Source organism: Theobroma umbraticum, unplaced genomic scaffold, assembly GCF_002168275.2.
Source record: "Theobroma umbraticum cultivar Fairchild unplaced genomic scaffold, ASM216827v3 scaffold_146.0, whole genome shotgun sequence".
In the NCBI taxonomy this organism is placed as follows: Eukaryota; Viridiplantae; Streptophyta; class Magnoliopsida; order Malvales; family Malvaceae; genus Theobroma; species Theobroma umbraticum.
Genome location: NW_018397265.1, coordinates 6,447,221 through 6,462,870, shown reverse-complemented (window position 1 = coordinate 6,462,870; position 15,650 = coordinate 6,447,221). Strand labels below are relative to the sequence as shown.

General features: G+C 31.2%; 2 protein-coding genes across 2 annotated transcripts; one reads left to right on the top strand and one right to left on the bottom strand.

Moving 5' to 3' along the window:
- Positions 1-1,433: 1,433 nt before the first annotated feature.
- Positions 1,434-4,606, bottom strand: LOC110422570 (DNA ligase (DUF1666)). Its single transcript, XM_021436536.2, has 6 exons — positions 4,394-4,606; positions 3,837-4,315; positions 3,373-3,717; positions 2,888-3,256; positions 2,539-2,753; positions 1,434-2,436 (listed from the first exon to the last, which is right to left on the bottom strand). Exons 1-6 carry the CDS (start codon positions 4,534-4,536, stop codon positions 2,191-2,193), a joined length of 1,797 nt encoding a protein of 598 aa, XP_021292211.1. The 5' UTR covers positions 4,537-4,606; the 3' UTR covers positions 1,434-2,190.
- An 8,262-nt stretch (positions 4,607-12,868) lies between these two features.
- Positions 12,869-15,092, top strand: NAC058 (NAC domain containing protein 58). The gene is made up of 3 exons (XM_021436691.1): positions 12,869-13,075; positions 13,838-14,103; positions 14,221-15,092. The coding sequence occupies exons 1-3, from the start codon at positions 12,922-12,924 to the stop codon at positions 14,773-14,775; spliced, it is 975 nt and encodes a 324-aa protein (XP_021292366.1). The 5' UTR covers positions 12,869-12,921; the 3' UTR covers positions 14,776-15,092.
- Positions 15,093-15,650: the final 558 nt, after the last annotated feature.

The window sequence follows — 15,650 nt, the reverse complement described above, 5'->3', positions numbered from 1 at the left end:
AAAATTGTTGGTTTTTAGGTATTACGTGACTTAATTGTTGCGCCTCTAGTTTTTAGGCATTGTGTCAATAGGTTGTAAGCATTACATTACTTATTTTTAGGTAATGCCTAAGTCACATAGTGCTGAACAACTAGTCACGCAATGCCTATCAATCAGTCAAGTAATATTTAAAAACTAATCACGCAATACCCAAAAATTTATTACGCAATGCTTAAAAACCACTAAAACTACTAAATTCTATTTAACAAAATCAGCAATTTCAAACAACACACCATATTCTATTTAATAATATAATCAACGAATATGCCTATTTGGATAAAAATGCTCATAGTGCTTAAAAGTTTTTAATCATATATTAAAAATTATTTCAAAATACTTAAAATGCTCAAAGCAGTCTACGGTTTTTCTTCATATATCAAAAATTATTTCAAAATACTTAAAATGCTTAAAAGTTTTTTTTCTGGTAAAAAATATTCTAGAGATGAATGATTTAGTGAGGAAAGGTTAAAGAATATGCGTCGGTTTGAGGTGCGGATCTAAACATATGGATCAGTTTTATTAAGGATAATTTTATTCAAAATTAATTTTTCTTAATTAAAAATAATTAAAATTATAGAGAAAATTATTTTTAAAAATACTGAGTATTTTTAAAATGAACCCTTTCTTAATGATATGTAATTGATACTTTGATTGTGGGTTTGGCATTGCTTATAAAAAAGGAGAAATAAAATCAAACCAAACCCAATCACATCAAATTCATTCTTTAACTCAGTTTTATTATTATTTAAATTAACCTAATCGTGAATCCTCTTAAAGTCACATTCACAAGTAGAAAGGCCAAAGGGGAGTTTGTCCAACCTTCCACCTGTCTACCGTCTAATCCTTCTCCACTTCCCTACGGCAGGCAAAAGAAAAGAAAAGAAAAAAGAAAAAGAAGACAAATCTCCACATCCACAAGTTTTGACCAGCTGTTTTTCCCTTGTGGAACATGCATGCTACTGTTTGCTCATAAAAAAGGTTCATGGGGGCCTGTTTAGAGGATAACCTTGGTTCCATGATTACTTAGTGTCTATTAATTAACAAATGAGTTGGTCTTGACTCTTGATTTCAGCTTTGTATTCATAGGTTTCTTCATCCGATGTGCATATATTAGTATATAGACTTTTCTAATGATAAAAAGTGTAGACTTATACGTGATTCTGTAATAATTTTTAAGTACGAGTCAATATATTTAAATTTTTAACTTTTTCTTATGGTTTTGCTCTAAAATAATTTTCAGTGAAAATTTCTTTAAAAATCTATAGGAATATGAAAAAAATTAATTTCGACAGAATTTGGTCATAATTCCATAAAAAAAGTTAATATTTAAGATCTTATATGATAATTTTTTTTTCTTGTAAAGTAAACTGAAACATCACATCAATGGCAAGCTAACTACCCTAGTCACAGGGGAACAAAGTTAGGGTTTACGAATGAAATTTAAACAGGTAAAAAAGAAAAAAAAAGGAGAGAACAATATGCATAAGAGGGAAATGTTTATTACTTATTAAGATAATGTAACATCTTTGAGCCTGCCCTAACTTATTTAGTTGTTATTTTTCTATGAGTCAATGCTATTCAGAACTCATCATATAGGCATGTAGTACCACCAGACTTCCTTTTCCTAATGCTTTTATTTATACTAATTTTCCATTTCCCCTAGACAAAGTGGGGTCAACATGAGGCTACTCTGATTCTGATAGACTATCCTTTGAGTGTACCATGTGCCTCCTTTTTATTCTTTTCTCTGCATGTGTAAACAGGCCTTTGCTTACTTCATCTTTTCTTTGGATTCAGCTCTCAAATCCATACAGATAAACCCAAATTTAAAAAAAAGGAAAAGCAATCTAATAAAGCTACCATTGTATCTATCTTCATGTTCCTTGCTTTGTCTCTGGTCTTTTCACTTTCAAAGTTCACTTAGCCTACCATGCTTTACTCTTCTTTCATTTCATGGAATTCCCGTAATCCCCAAATTCCAAGTCACCCCACATGTAGTTAACTTTGATTTGTAGGACCCTTCCTCCATGTAGTTTCTTTCTTTTCTTAGGAGAATTTACAAAAGCTTGCCTAGGATATTCATTTTGTGCAGTGATGCACATTCATAATCTAGTCATCAAAGCAACAATATTAGCATATAATGGTGGTGGGTCAGTGTGCAGGGAAAAAAAGTGGTGAGGAATCTCTTTGCAGTTCCCCTTCCAAAATCCTGACTTTGCTCATCTTCTCTTCACACCAATGCAATTGTTCTTCGCTTAGATCACTCATTCTCAACACCCTAGACACCACTTTTAGGTCAATTTGACCCATCAATATCTCCATCTCTTTCTCCACCTTCAGTTTTCTTTTCCTTATGCATTTGTGAGCCCGGCGGAGGTCTTTAAGCTTCATCTTTTTCTGCAATTAGAGCAAAAGGAAAGGCGAAATCTGATTGCTACCCATCATTGGGATAAATATATAAAAGCCAAAATGTAAGGGAAAATTTTAATTTGAACTTACTTTAGTATTAACTTTTTTCATGAGTTGGAGAAGTGTTGGGTCAACTGAACCTCTTCTCTTCCGCCCAAAGAATGCTTTAATGATTTGGTATGGTTTCTCCTTGTCTGCCTTGAGAAAATTCATGAAGGTCTGAATTCCATCTTCCATTATCACCAGAAACGAATCTGCTGATATTCTTGAGCCAAAACCTTCATCCCTTTGATCATCCTCATAATCTTCATATTAAAAAATGGAATGAAAGAATGTTAGGTATAAATGTAGATTCATTTTGCTTAAAATATCAAACAATATTAACAAATCTTCACTCCTTTATTATCTTTTGTTCTTTCCAGGATAGTTTAATGAATACCTCGATATTCAGGAACCAGAAGCAACTTCGGTGCCAAAAGCCTCATCCTGGCATACACCTCGGGTCGGCGGCCTTGCTCATAAGGCTCATTTTCGATGTATCTTTGTAAAAGAACTTGGAATTGCTGACACTGCTGAGCAATGCTCGCAGGACAGTCAAAATCTTTGCGTGCAGCTTTTTTACGTTCGAAGTTCTTGTAATTCCAGTTTAGAGCTTCCCAAGTTAAGCAAATTTGAGCTACATATGCTGCTTCTAGTTCATGATATGGATTGTGTCTGATATCCGATGGCTTCTTGTTCATTGTCGCAAACTTGTGGACTAATCTCTCTGATATTGACCTTGGACAAGCTTGGATGGACCGCAGTGACTCTGAAACAATGTCAAACCAATCAAGAAAAAGGTGCATTGCTGTAAAAATTTCCCAAGTTTCAAACAACTGGTACATCAAAATGCATTGAAGTTTGTTGGAAAAAAAATCATATTACCTGTTTCCTGGAGCTTCTGTGCACTAATTCTGTCTAGGAACAGCATCTCTTCATCATATTTTTGAAACACTGTGTAGGACTCCCACTTGGGACAACTCCTTCTTGAGGAAGAAGAAAATGGATCATCAGTCCCTGAATCTCTACAGTTTATTGAGCTTCTCCACTCAGAGGAGCTCTTAGAAGTAGAGCCAATAGTGCAAGAGTCACCATAGATTTCTTCATCATCCTTTTCATGAACTAGTAACTTCTTAGACTCCAATTTCTTTGGTTCAATAACAAAAAACTTGTCATTTCTTGAAAAATCTGTTACCACCCCTTGTCTGATTTTTTGATTACTGCAAATTTCTGTACCAGCATAAGCAATATCAGGTCGAGTGAAAGCATCAAAACGACAAGCACAAGATGTCATGATCAGCAGAAACAAATAAAGTACAGCATGTGATACTAAGCATAAATGCACATACCAACACCATCTTCATCGTTGTCCACCTGATCATTGTCCTGTTTCGTGACTATTGGTGAGACGATGGGAGTGGGACCATCTTGATCATTTACATCAGAATTCTGAAGTGAATCAGCATCTTTTGTTGGGATCTCTCCATCCAGCAACTCTGTGTCACCATCATCATGCTCAGAATCTGAACAAGGTGATGAGTCATGAGCAGAAAACTGTTCAGTAGTATAACTTGCATATTCTTGATCTTCACTTGTCAGCTGATGATCAGGGGAATTATTGGATGCCTCAGCACCATCATTTTGAATCCTTTGAAGGCAGTTGTCTGGCAAGAATAAAAGTGATTCACCCCCATGAATTATGTCTGCCACCAGGTGATCTTTCTCCATGCAGTTCACCCTATAAAATCTGTCAGCATATTCTTCTTCTTCTTCTTCTTGCTCTTCCTCTTCCTCAGAGAACATACTGTAGTCATATCCATTTTGATTTCTGCAAAGAAAAGAAACAACATCAACATTAATGTAAAGCAAAGAAAAACAGGAGGAGATTTGCTGCGTGATACTAGACCTTTGGATGAGAGGATAACTTCCAATGAAGTAGAAGAGCCTGGCAAGCAAGATGGATGAGGAGTATAGGAAGAGGAGGAGGAGCAGGGAGGAGCTTGAGAGGTTGTAAAACAATCTAACCAGAGCTTGCTCTGAACATGGCATATTTTCTTGCCTTCGGCGCTGCAAAAATGAGCTGCCAACAACTCCTACTCAAAAGCAAAGTGAAGTATTGGTTAAAAGAAATGTTCCATATCATATCTTCCAAATTGGACTAAAGTGGTCTCCCATTCCATCTTCCTTAAAATGTCTAATCTGTCCTGCAATGTCAATTTTACCTCAAATCATCAACTGCAAATAGGTAGGGCAAATTCGTCATCAAATTATTGCCAACCATATTTTTTTAATAGTCAAATTAAGACATAAAGCGTGTATATTTTAACTTTCTTTCTCATTTTGAGGGGATAAATCCTAGTAAATTTGGTTAAAACTTAGATAGGAAGGAATTTCTTGATTAATCCAATGTACCTATCATTTTATAATATTCAATTATGTATATAATTAACTATTCATGTTAAAACATTTTATTCAGTTCCTTATTAACTTCGCATGAGAATAACACACTATTGGCTTGTTTGGTTAGAAAGATGGCTTATTCTTATTATTTTGTTTGATTTGTCTTTATATTAAGAAATAACTATTCTTAAAAATAGTTATTTCTTAAAAATCCATAATAATTAATATAGAACTCTCCTAAATAGTAGCTATTCTGGGTGTGCAAGAATAGACTAAAAAAATTATTGAACAAAAATACCTTACCTAAGTTCAAACATCAAAATCTTATATATAGAGGAAACACTTTTTTTCATTTTTCAAATTTCTCTTTCTACTCATCTACCTCTCTCTTTCGATTTTTAAATTTCCTCTACCACCGAAGGACGACAAAGACATTGATGTTTTCATAATCAAATTTAGCCATGAAAAGCGTTAATCTGACATTGACGAATTAAATTTTTTACATTAAAACTTTATTGATTATACGGTTCAACAAAATAATGATCTTACAAATTATAACAATTTGTAAAGATTAATTGGTTTTGCAATGCTTAAAAACTCTATGAAGAGGTAGTGAATCCATGGGGGTTCATGGTTTTCTTTTGGCATGTGGAGGCACTGCGTAATAAAAGCAAAGCAAGAGGAATCACTTGGAATACTCTCAGGCATTAAAAGCATAGAAACCTTGTATTAATCTAAGTATACAAGTAGTAGTATTCAAAAGCAGAGAAAAATCCTAGTCTATGATCACAACAGAGATGAAAAGAAGAGACCAAGGACCAAAAACCTGCCTACACGTGTCTGTAAACAAGAATGGCTTTTTTGCTTTATAAAAGAATTGATAATATATATTAGAATCGTGTAACATAATCCAATATCAATAATTTTGGGGGTCTTTATTTTATTTTATTTTATGTTAATTCGATAGTGGAGAGACTTTATTGCTTGAGATATTCTTTGCCTCTTGATTATGGAAAGTCCCTTAAAAGGTGAGAGTGGGGCTGTCTTATGGGGGATTTGTCCTGGGAAATTTCTGATTTGCTCCATGTCCTTAACTTGGAACCCAAGGTTTCGGCACAGAATGCTGTCTCCTTAGGATTTTGTCTCACACATTTCCGGTTACTTATTGCTTTTCAAAATAATAATAATAAAAAAGTATTAGCTTATGACATGAGAAATGGCTAAGAGGAGATTTTTGGAGATGAAGTGTTTGGTTGACTTCACTTTTTTTTTAATTTATCTATCTCTTAAAAACAGAAAATAAGCTAAATAAGAATTTTAAAAAGATTTTAAAAAAATTCAAGAAATTAAAAAACAACATTTTAAAAAAAATTCAAAAAAAGCTTTAGAAAGGAACTTTTTCTTTTTTAAAATACGTCTTTTTTTTAAATTTTTTTATTTCAAAAATATCCTCACTTATTAAAAATAATTCTACCATTATTTGTTTTCATTTTTATATGATTTATTATTAATTATAAATTTTATGTTATATAAAAATACTTTTTATATTTCTAAAAATTTGTTTTAAATATAAAAAATAAAGTTAACTTTTGTCCATTGTGAACAAAAGAATTTATTATTAACAAAAAAATATTTATTAAATACTTTTTAAGGTAATTTTAATCAAAATTAGAACTTATATTGTTTTGTCAAATAGCTTATTTATAAAAAAAGCTTATAAAAGTAAAATTTAAAAATTATTATATTTTACAAAAACTTAATAATAGTTTTTAAGTTAAAAAAAAACTAAGTCAAATAGGTTCAAAATCTACAACAAAAATGGTTGATTTTTGGTGTTCCAAAAAACAAGATAAGTCCCGAGACATCAGAAATCGCATTGCCACAAAATAAAATGTAAATAGAACACATCATAAGTCATTTGTCTCGATAATAAGTGATTTTGAATTTAAATATTGAAGTAGAGCACATTTTATTTTTAATTTGCGAGACTGAATAATTTGTGTATTTTAATTTTGTTTCTTGTGAAAATAATCATTTGATTTAGAATTGTAAATTTTCTAATTAAGCTTTTGGTATAAATGGAGATGAAATCTACAACCCAAATAATCGGTTTTTGGTCCCTGAGAAACAAGGTTGTTAGGTCATTAGAATAGTTATCGTGAGAAAATAAAACATAAATAGAATTATTTAAATTCTGAGTAAAAAGTGAACTCAAATGATAAATAGTTTCTCTTGATAAAATGTGGCTATAAATTGGAGTCTTAAATGACCTTTTATTGAACCAAAATTGAGGTTGAATACATCATATCATAACTTGTGGGACTGAGTAATTTATCTACGTCAATATTTCTCGTAATATATATATATATATATATATATATATATATATAAAGCACTTGATTTAGAATTGTAAGTTTTTTATTTGACATAATATCTAAAACAACTCTTATAATATTTAGATAGTTAAAATGTCATTTATTATTATACCGGATGACACTAATATCATAATTGATAATGTGATATGTTAATTTGATATGATAACATAATTAAGTGACATTTTTTTACTCTTCACATTAACATCGTATACGTGGATATAAAATGATAAGTGACTTAGTCATAAGAGGTTATTTAATCTAAAATAAAAATAATAAGACTTGATTGAATATAATGAAAAAATAAAGATTTATTTAAATATTTTCAAATAAGTTAAAAGTTTTTTTTAGCATTATACTTTTTTATTTCAATTTTTTTATGATAAATTTATTTTAATCTTTTATTAAAATACACAACAACTTAGACAAAGTAGAAATTGTGGTCAGGCCCCAACCCATAAAGCCCGGGCACTGCTTGTGGCTAAAGAATCCTTCCAGAATTCCGGTGGGACTCTGCCTTTTTACATTTCCCTTCTGGAATATTTGTCCAGCAAGAACCTTAATTAGGTGCTCCTGTTAAGTTGAATTTTCGTTAGAATATTTAAGCCATTAATTAATAAATAATAACTCCTTGCCCATCCATAATGATTTTGTGTCTTATGTTACATGTTTCGTGTTACAGTATTGAATTTATATTTGATACATTGTGAATTTATAATATTAAAAATTAATTATTATTATCCTATTTAATAAATAAATTTAAAATTTTGAACATTTATTTTAACATAGTTATGAAATAACTTTATGTAATTAAGTGATTGTATATAAGTATTAAACATTGACATACTGACGAGTATGCAAATGGTTAATTCAGTGAAGTTGATTCTGAAAATATCAAAAATAAAAAAATTGAACTTTTACTTTAAAAAATCAAAATTGAACCTAATCAAAATAATTGAGAAATTCGTCAATTTGACAATATATCAAATATAAATTTTTAAATATTTCATATTTCTTTGTTATAATAAAAAATTTTAAATTATTTAATAAAAAGTAATTCTGTTTCATTTCACTATGTCAATTTCAAGATTTTAATTTAAAAATTTCAATATAAAATCTTGAGTTCTAATAGTTGGGTTGGGGGTAATATTTGCGACATGTTGTAGGGTTGCAAGGTGCATCAGAGCTATACCGGAAAGATATGGGCCAGGCTATATATTTGGTCAATGATTCAATGGTCTCCCCATTGTTTATAGCAATGGCCGATGGGCTTATTCCCATGTTCGGATAAAGCGACCCGGCCTTGAGCCCCGGAGTTCAAGTTTTCAGGTTTTGTCGAAAAGAAAAAGCATTATTTTTATATAAAAGAAATGAAATTAATTCGTAAAAAAAAAATTCGATTAAGTTTGTAATTGAGGTTGCTCCTTCATTATTATAAAAAAAATATTAAAATGTTGCATAATATAATGGTTTCAACTATTGTCAAAATGTAAATATTTATAACCTTATTATTGATTTCACATATGCCATTTCTAGTTGAATAATTTTTAATAGTAGGCTTTTGAATTTTTTGTAATCGAGTTACAAAATACAATGATAAAATTATAACCGTTTGAAAATTAATGATAGATTTGATCATTAGTCAAAATAAAGTGGTAAATTTAAATATTATTCTAATTATAAATATTAAATGAATTTGAAAATTCAAATTCTTTTATTTTCTAATGGAATATTCTTTTAATGTTGACTTTTGAATCAAATTACAAACTACGATATATAGTAAATCACTCGTTCAAAACTTAGTGATAAGTTTGATCCATCTCTCAATATAAAATGACAAATTCGAATCTTGTATCAAATTTACATGAATTTGAAAAATTTTAAGCCAAATTCATAGTCAATATTAACTCAATTTTTTATGGTAAAGGAGAGGATTTGAACCTTATGAATAGAAAGAGATTTAGAGAGCATAAAAAGAAATTTGTATGAGATTTTACTTACAAGAAGGTAATATATTTATAATTATGAATTTTCGTATTATATATAAAACGTAAAAATGCTCTTGGATTATACCCACTTATTCAATTAAGTTTTTTATTTTTTATTACATTTAAATGAGTTTTTAAATTTTTATTTTGAGTCAAATAAACTCTTAATCTTAATAAAAATTAACCGTCGTCAAACCCAATGCTAATTAGTACTTTTTGTTTATATGACATATGATGTGGCTTAGTTATGTGGTTATGTGGTAGAACTAGAACTAGAACTAGAATCGCCGATCACTCATTGTTGGTCACTGATTGGCTAATAGCGTTAAAATAAAAAAAATAATTTTTCAAGGCCTCTCATTCTCTTCTTTCCTTTAGTCGAATTAGTTTTTTTGAAAATCTTCTCATTTTTCTCCAAATCTCATAAAAAAAAAAATCCAAAGATCTAAGATTGAGGAGGAGATTTTCAAAAAACTACTCAAATAAAAATAAAGAGAAAACAAACACAATAATATAGCAGTGTGTAATTTTTTTTTTTACACTCGAGCATTTGAGTTATTGATTGGTATATGATCTCTTTTTCAAAAAGAGTAAAGTTCGAATCCTTTTTTTCTAAATATATACAAAAGAAGGAAAAGTAAAGGAATGGATTTTTTTTTTATTTTATGATTCGGCATCGATAGGCAATCAGAGGTTGTTAATTGGCGATTTTGGATTTTGATTGTCATGTGAGCCAAAAATCTTAATCTTAAACTTAGAAAGTCCCAAAATTCCTCCTTAGCATTAAAGATAAGGCTGCATCATGTGGGGCACAAATTGAATTAAACATAGCTTGTCTATAGCTTTTGCTTCGCTAATTAGATATGTAATTGTGCAAGCCAAATCTTCAATGAGAAAGGTAGCTAATTATATATATATATACACACATTAATTTTGGGTAAATTTTGAATGAGTAAACGATAAAAAGTAAAGCTCTTGACTCATGGGGCAAAAGAGCGTTTTTGCTGGGAAGGTGTAGGACAATTTGATGACATTAACGTGGATTCTTATTGATTTTTCATCTATTGACCATGCATGCAATGCAATTCAAGTCAAATAAATACTTAATTATTAATTTTATTTTCGAATTATAGTTAGGTTCACTAATCATATCGTCTTCTTCTTTTATTGATGATGAAGGGGCTGCTTTAACTACGTTTTATGCAACTACTTCTTTTTTTGTTTTGGTTACTTGATTTTCGACTTTCACATGAATGTGGTCAAATATATGGTACCATTCTAGTTCATGGCAATCTTTTCATTTAGATTTGGTTCACATTTGGGTTGAGGAAATGACCACCATATTGTTAAACAAAGTAAAGATATTAGGGCAACAACTTGCTGACAATGCATAATTAATGCATAGAAAGTTAGTTACAAATTTAACCAATCTTGGGTAGGGATGAACAATCGATCGATTTGGTCCGTTGTAATCAAGAACTAAATTGATTAAATAATTTTATAAAATTGACTAGAATCGATTAAATTTAACAAAAAAATTAAATCGAACAATCATCGAATTGGTTTGATCGGTTGTATTTTGGATCAAAAGAATTGAAATTTTATCACTTTTATCTTTTACAATTACAACATTGAAATTTATAAACTTTATCTATAATTATAAAATATATAAATAATCTAAACATAAAAAAACAACATAACATTTATCCTTTCACTTATATAATTATGTCCTTTTACATAAGTCATTAAATTAACATTCAAGAGTTTTAATCTCTAAGTTGTAACATTAATGATATATATATATGTATGTATATGTATGCATATACATACATACATATATATAATATTAGTTCGGTTTTTTAGTTGGTTCGATTTAAAAATTTTAGAATCGAGAATCAACCAAGTAGATTAATTAGGCCAATAGATCTAATAGACTAATTAAACTAAATCGTTTTACCTTAATTACATTCAGTTCGATTGGATTATTAATTTAGTCCAATTTTACTCACTCCTAATCCTAGGTTTACTTCTTTTCACCTCTTACTCGATGAGTATCAAAAGTGAATTAAATTTTCATAAAAAAAAAAAGAAATTAAAGAGAGGGAGCCTTGTGCATGAAACATGGACGAATTTGTGTTTCTAGAAACCCAACTGGAAAAAAAAGATGTAGTGCATGTAAAAGTTGTCGTTAGGATTGACATTTGTGGTGGGAAAATGAGATGAAAGAAGGAAAAGGTCCAAACAGAAATGCTTAACCATAGATACAGTCTTGTGGGTTGGTGACCCTTTTAACCACTCTTAATACTCTTTTCCCAACATTTGTTTAATGCAAAATTAAACTTTGTGAGCAGCCATGATAGATCCTCGAGTGTCAATTATCAATTATTCTATGTCATCCCTATTCTTACCAAAACATCTTTTATATCTGACTATGAATGAAACAACTCATATACATATAGATAAAGATTAATTAATGACTTTGATTATCGAGGCATTTAATATTGATATTGACAGGTACATCTAGTCTTTCAAATTGTAGAATTATGGAGATTTTAGAAAATATCGCACTAATTGTAGTTTAATTATATGCCTACACTATTTGCACACATGGTCAAGACAATAATTTATAGAAGCTAGCCACACCCTATTGTTTGGAAGAGATTTTCAAAATTGAAATCCCATAATTAATCCCAACTTGAATTGTGTCTCCAAAAGGGAAAACAAAAAAAAAATCAAGTTTATTCAAATATTTACAAATATATTATGATCGGTAATATTACAAACCCTGATTTTTTTTTCAAAAAAAATTTAGAAGATAATTTTTAAAGAAATTTAAGAAAAAAATCTGAGCATGCCAGATGTTTCTCGTGAAACATCAATGATAAAATTTTAATTTGTCCTATCTATCATTTGCAATGATCATAAATAAATTTTATTAACAAATAGATTAGAAACAACCCATTAATTGATTAATTAGAACACCCCAGTCATTTGTATGTGTGTGTGCGAGAGAGAGAGAAAGATTGATGACAATATAACATCCCACAAGTGTCAATAAAATATTGATGAATATTGTGTTAAGGGCATGTTCCCATTGGACTGGGATTTGGGTGGGTAGAAATGGGTGAAGGTGGTTGGGCAGGATCATAGAAGAAAAACATACATACACTGAAATCTCTAAATCTTAATTCTTGTGTATCAAAGACTCAACCCCTCGTGCACAAACTCTTTGTCATTCCCTCTCCCCACAAAAAATTCAGCTTTGAAACAGAAAACCAAAGAAAAAATAAACCCAATCCCTCTTAGTCAATGCCTATAACTGCTTGACTTTTCAGTAATAATTGGAAAACTTTGGTGATAATTTAGCAAATCCACCATAGCCATTCACTGTAGTGGCATTGTTGTAAATTTCATAACCAAGTGTATCATTTTTCTTTGCACCATGTTTTGTCAAAGTGTTAGCTGTAATTATCATGGTTTAAAAAAGGCTAGCCATGGCTGCTTCTTCTTCAAGATCAGGGGAAGTTATAGAGCATAAAGTACACGCTACCGATTCCCAATCTTCTCTAAATTGCTGTTATAAGCTCTCTTCATAGCGTCAGCCGTATTTTGGAACTCGGTTGCTCTTTTTTGCCTTGGGCTTTTTTTTCAAGCTTTTTTCCAGAAAGAAAGAAATGGAGGAGAACCTTCCTCCAGGGTTCAGATTCCATCCAACAGATGAAGAACTCATCACTTACTATCTTTCCCACAAGGTCTCCGATATCAGTTTCACGTCCAAGGCTATTGTTGATGTTGATCTCAATAAATGTGAACCTTGGGACCTTCCAGGTAGCTTGAGTCTTTGATTTGTTTCAAACTAATTCAAACTTTTTTTTTACTTAGTTTTTTCTGATTACATTCCATATCATCTGGAGCATCACTAGGTTTTCCTTGTCAAGTCTTTATTGATAGATTAGATACATATAGAAATCTTCATGCTTCTTTTCTGATTACATTCCATAGCATCTGGAGCATCACTTGGTTTTCCATGTCAAGTCTTCATATATATATATATATAGATAGATAGATAGATAGATAGATAGATAGATAGAAATCCTCATGCTTTGACCTTTTGGCAAAAAATCTAATTAAAACTTTTCGAAACCCAAACTGAAATTTATATACCTTGATGGGGTTTTCTTTGTTTGTGCATGTGTGTGTTCAGAGTGAAGATTTAATTATCATATACTTTGTTTAATAGACAATAATACACAGCTAGAAATACCATTTAAGATATTTTTTCATAGAGATTCAACCTCTAGTTTCTTTGCCCTTTATTTTCTTAATTCCTGTTAATGATAAGTGTTTAATCAAAGCAGTTAAGTTTTGTACTCTTTTTCAATCTTTTCTTCTGAAATTTGAGAATGAAAACTTCTCTTTGGAAAAACTTACTAATGTAAACTAATTAACGTTTAATTATGTTGAAAGGACAAATGCTTAGGATTGGTAAATTAATTCTGTTTAAGATCTCTAGGCCAATCATGACTGTTTGTTCCCCTACTTTCTGGTGACCTAACAAAAGACTGATGTTGAGATGAATATGTGATGCAGCCAAGGCATCCATGGGGGAGAAAGAATGGTATTTCTTTAGCTTGAGAGACCGAAAATACCCAACAGGACTTCGAACCAACCGAGCCACTGAGGCAGGCTATTGGAAAACCACAGGCAAAGACAAGGAAATCTTCCGGGCTGGCATTCTTGTTGGGATGAAGAAAACCCTAGTTTTCTACAAGGGGAGAGCCCCCAAGGGTGAGAAAAGTAACTGGGTCATGCATGAATATAGGCTTGAAAACAAACATCCTTTCAGAACCACAAAGGTATATATATATTTTTTCTCATACTTTAAATTTTCTTCCTCTCATTGATGTAGCTTGAAGGAATTCTAATGATTTAATTTGGTTGTTTTTGTTATTTTTTTCCCTTGATTTTTACAGGAGGAATGGGTGGTTTGTAGGGTATTCCAAAAGAGTGCAGCAGTGAAGAAACCGCAGCCAACCTCATCCTCACAACCATCACTGGGATCTCCATGTGATGCAAATTCAATTGTCAATGAGTTTGGAGACGTTGAGCTACCAAACTTGAACATCAACGCCAATCCATCAAGTACCGGGTTCAGTAACATTGCAACACCAAGTTATAATAACAGTACTGCTAATCATGGTCACTTGAACATGAACTTGAACGTTGATTTTGCTGCAGCAAACCTTCCGTCCTCGCTCACATGGCCTTCTAGCATTCTAAGCCCTAATCTTTCCATGAATTCCTTCCTTTTCAAGGCATTGCAGCTTAGGAATTATCAACCAAGAGACGTTACAACTATGGATTACTCGCTTCTGTCATCGGCGTCCCAAGGGATTCCTCAATTTGGATCAGGTTTAAGTCCAAATTTCCAAGCCGCAACAGCTTCTTCTTCCAAGGTTTTAGATCCTACTCCACAACAACAACAGCAGCAGCAGGAGCAACCATTCAATATGGACTCCATGTGGTGAAGCTATAATATAAATATATATGTATCTCTAGTGTGAAAAAAACTAACACCTTGTACACTTCTTTTCTGTCTCAATGTTCCATAACTTGAAAGGGTTAAGATGAAACAATTTATCCCAAAGCTGTAACCTTGTCGGAGTTTCGACCTTAATTGTGTTTATGTAGGTAAAAATGTAGGGGGAAAATACCATAGTAATTTTTCTGTTGGCCTGTTCTTCATGTCTACAAGGAGAGTGTCCCTGGTAGGTTGCTAGTAACACCTTCTCCATTAGAAAGTACTTAATGTCCATAAATTCCAATTCCTAATAAGAAGTCTGAATGTTATTGGAACCTAGCCACACAATATTGCATTGTTTCATGCATGCATAGCAAGTGAGCAACAGGTTGCTGCCTTCTTATATGGATCTACTTGTATTTTTTTTTTGTTTATGAGGGCCAATTGCAAATGCTCCCCTTAATTATAAAGCATTACATAATTTGAAATCTTAACAATAAAATTTTTATATAATGTTGCAAAGTGCTACAGGTAAATAGTTGTGAATGCAAAAATTATATGTAGTAGTTTCTGTGTTTCTTGTTGCTATGAAATGTAGTTTGGAAGGAATCAAGGCTTCTTATACTGCCAGGAATATGTTTGTGCAACAAAATTTAAATTGTTGCAAGAATTACATGTTGCAAAAAATAAAAAAATTTGTAACAATTTGAACATATCTTGCCATGAAATGTAGCTTACAATAATCTATTTCAGAATCTTGTGATTGAGTTTTGAATGCAAGTTACGATCCAAGCCATTAGATTAAGAGAATTTTGTGAAGTATCGAGTCTTTGAACGTAAGTTGCACCCCAAATCATTAGGCTGAGGACTCATTTATCTGGG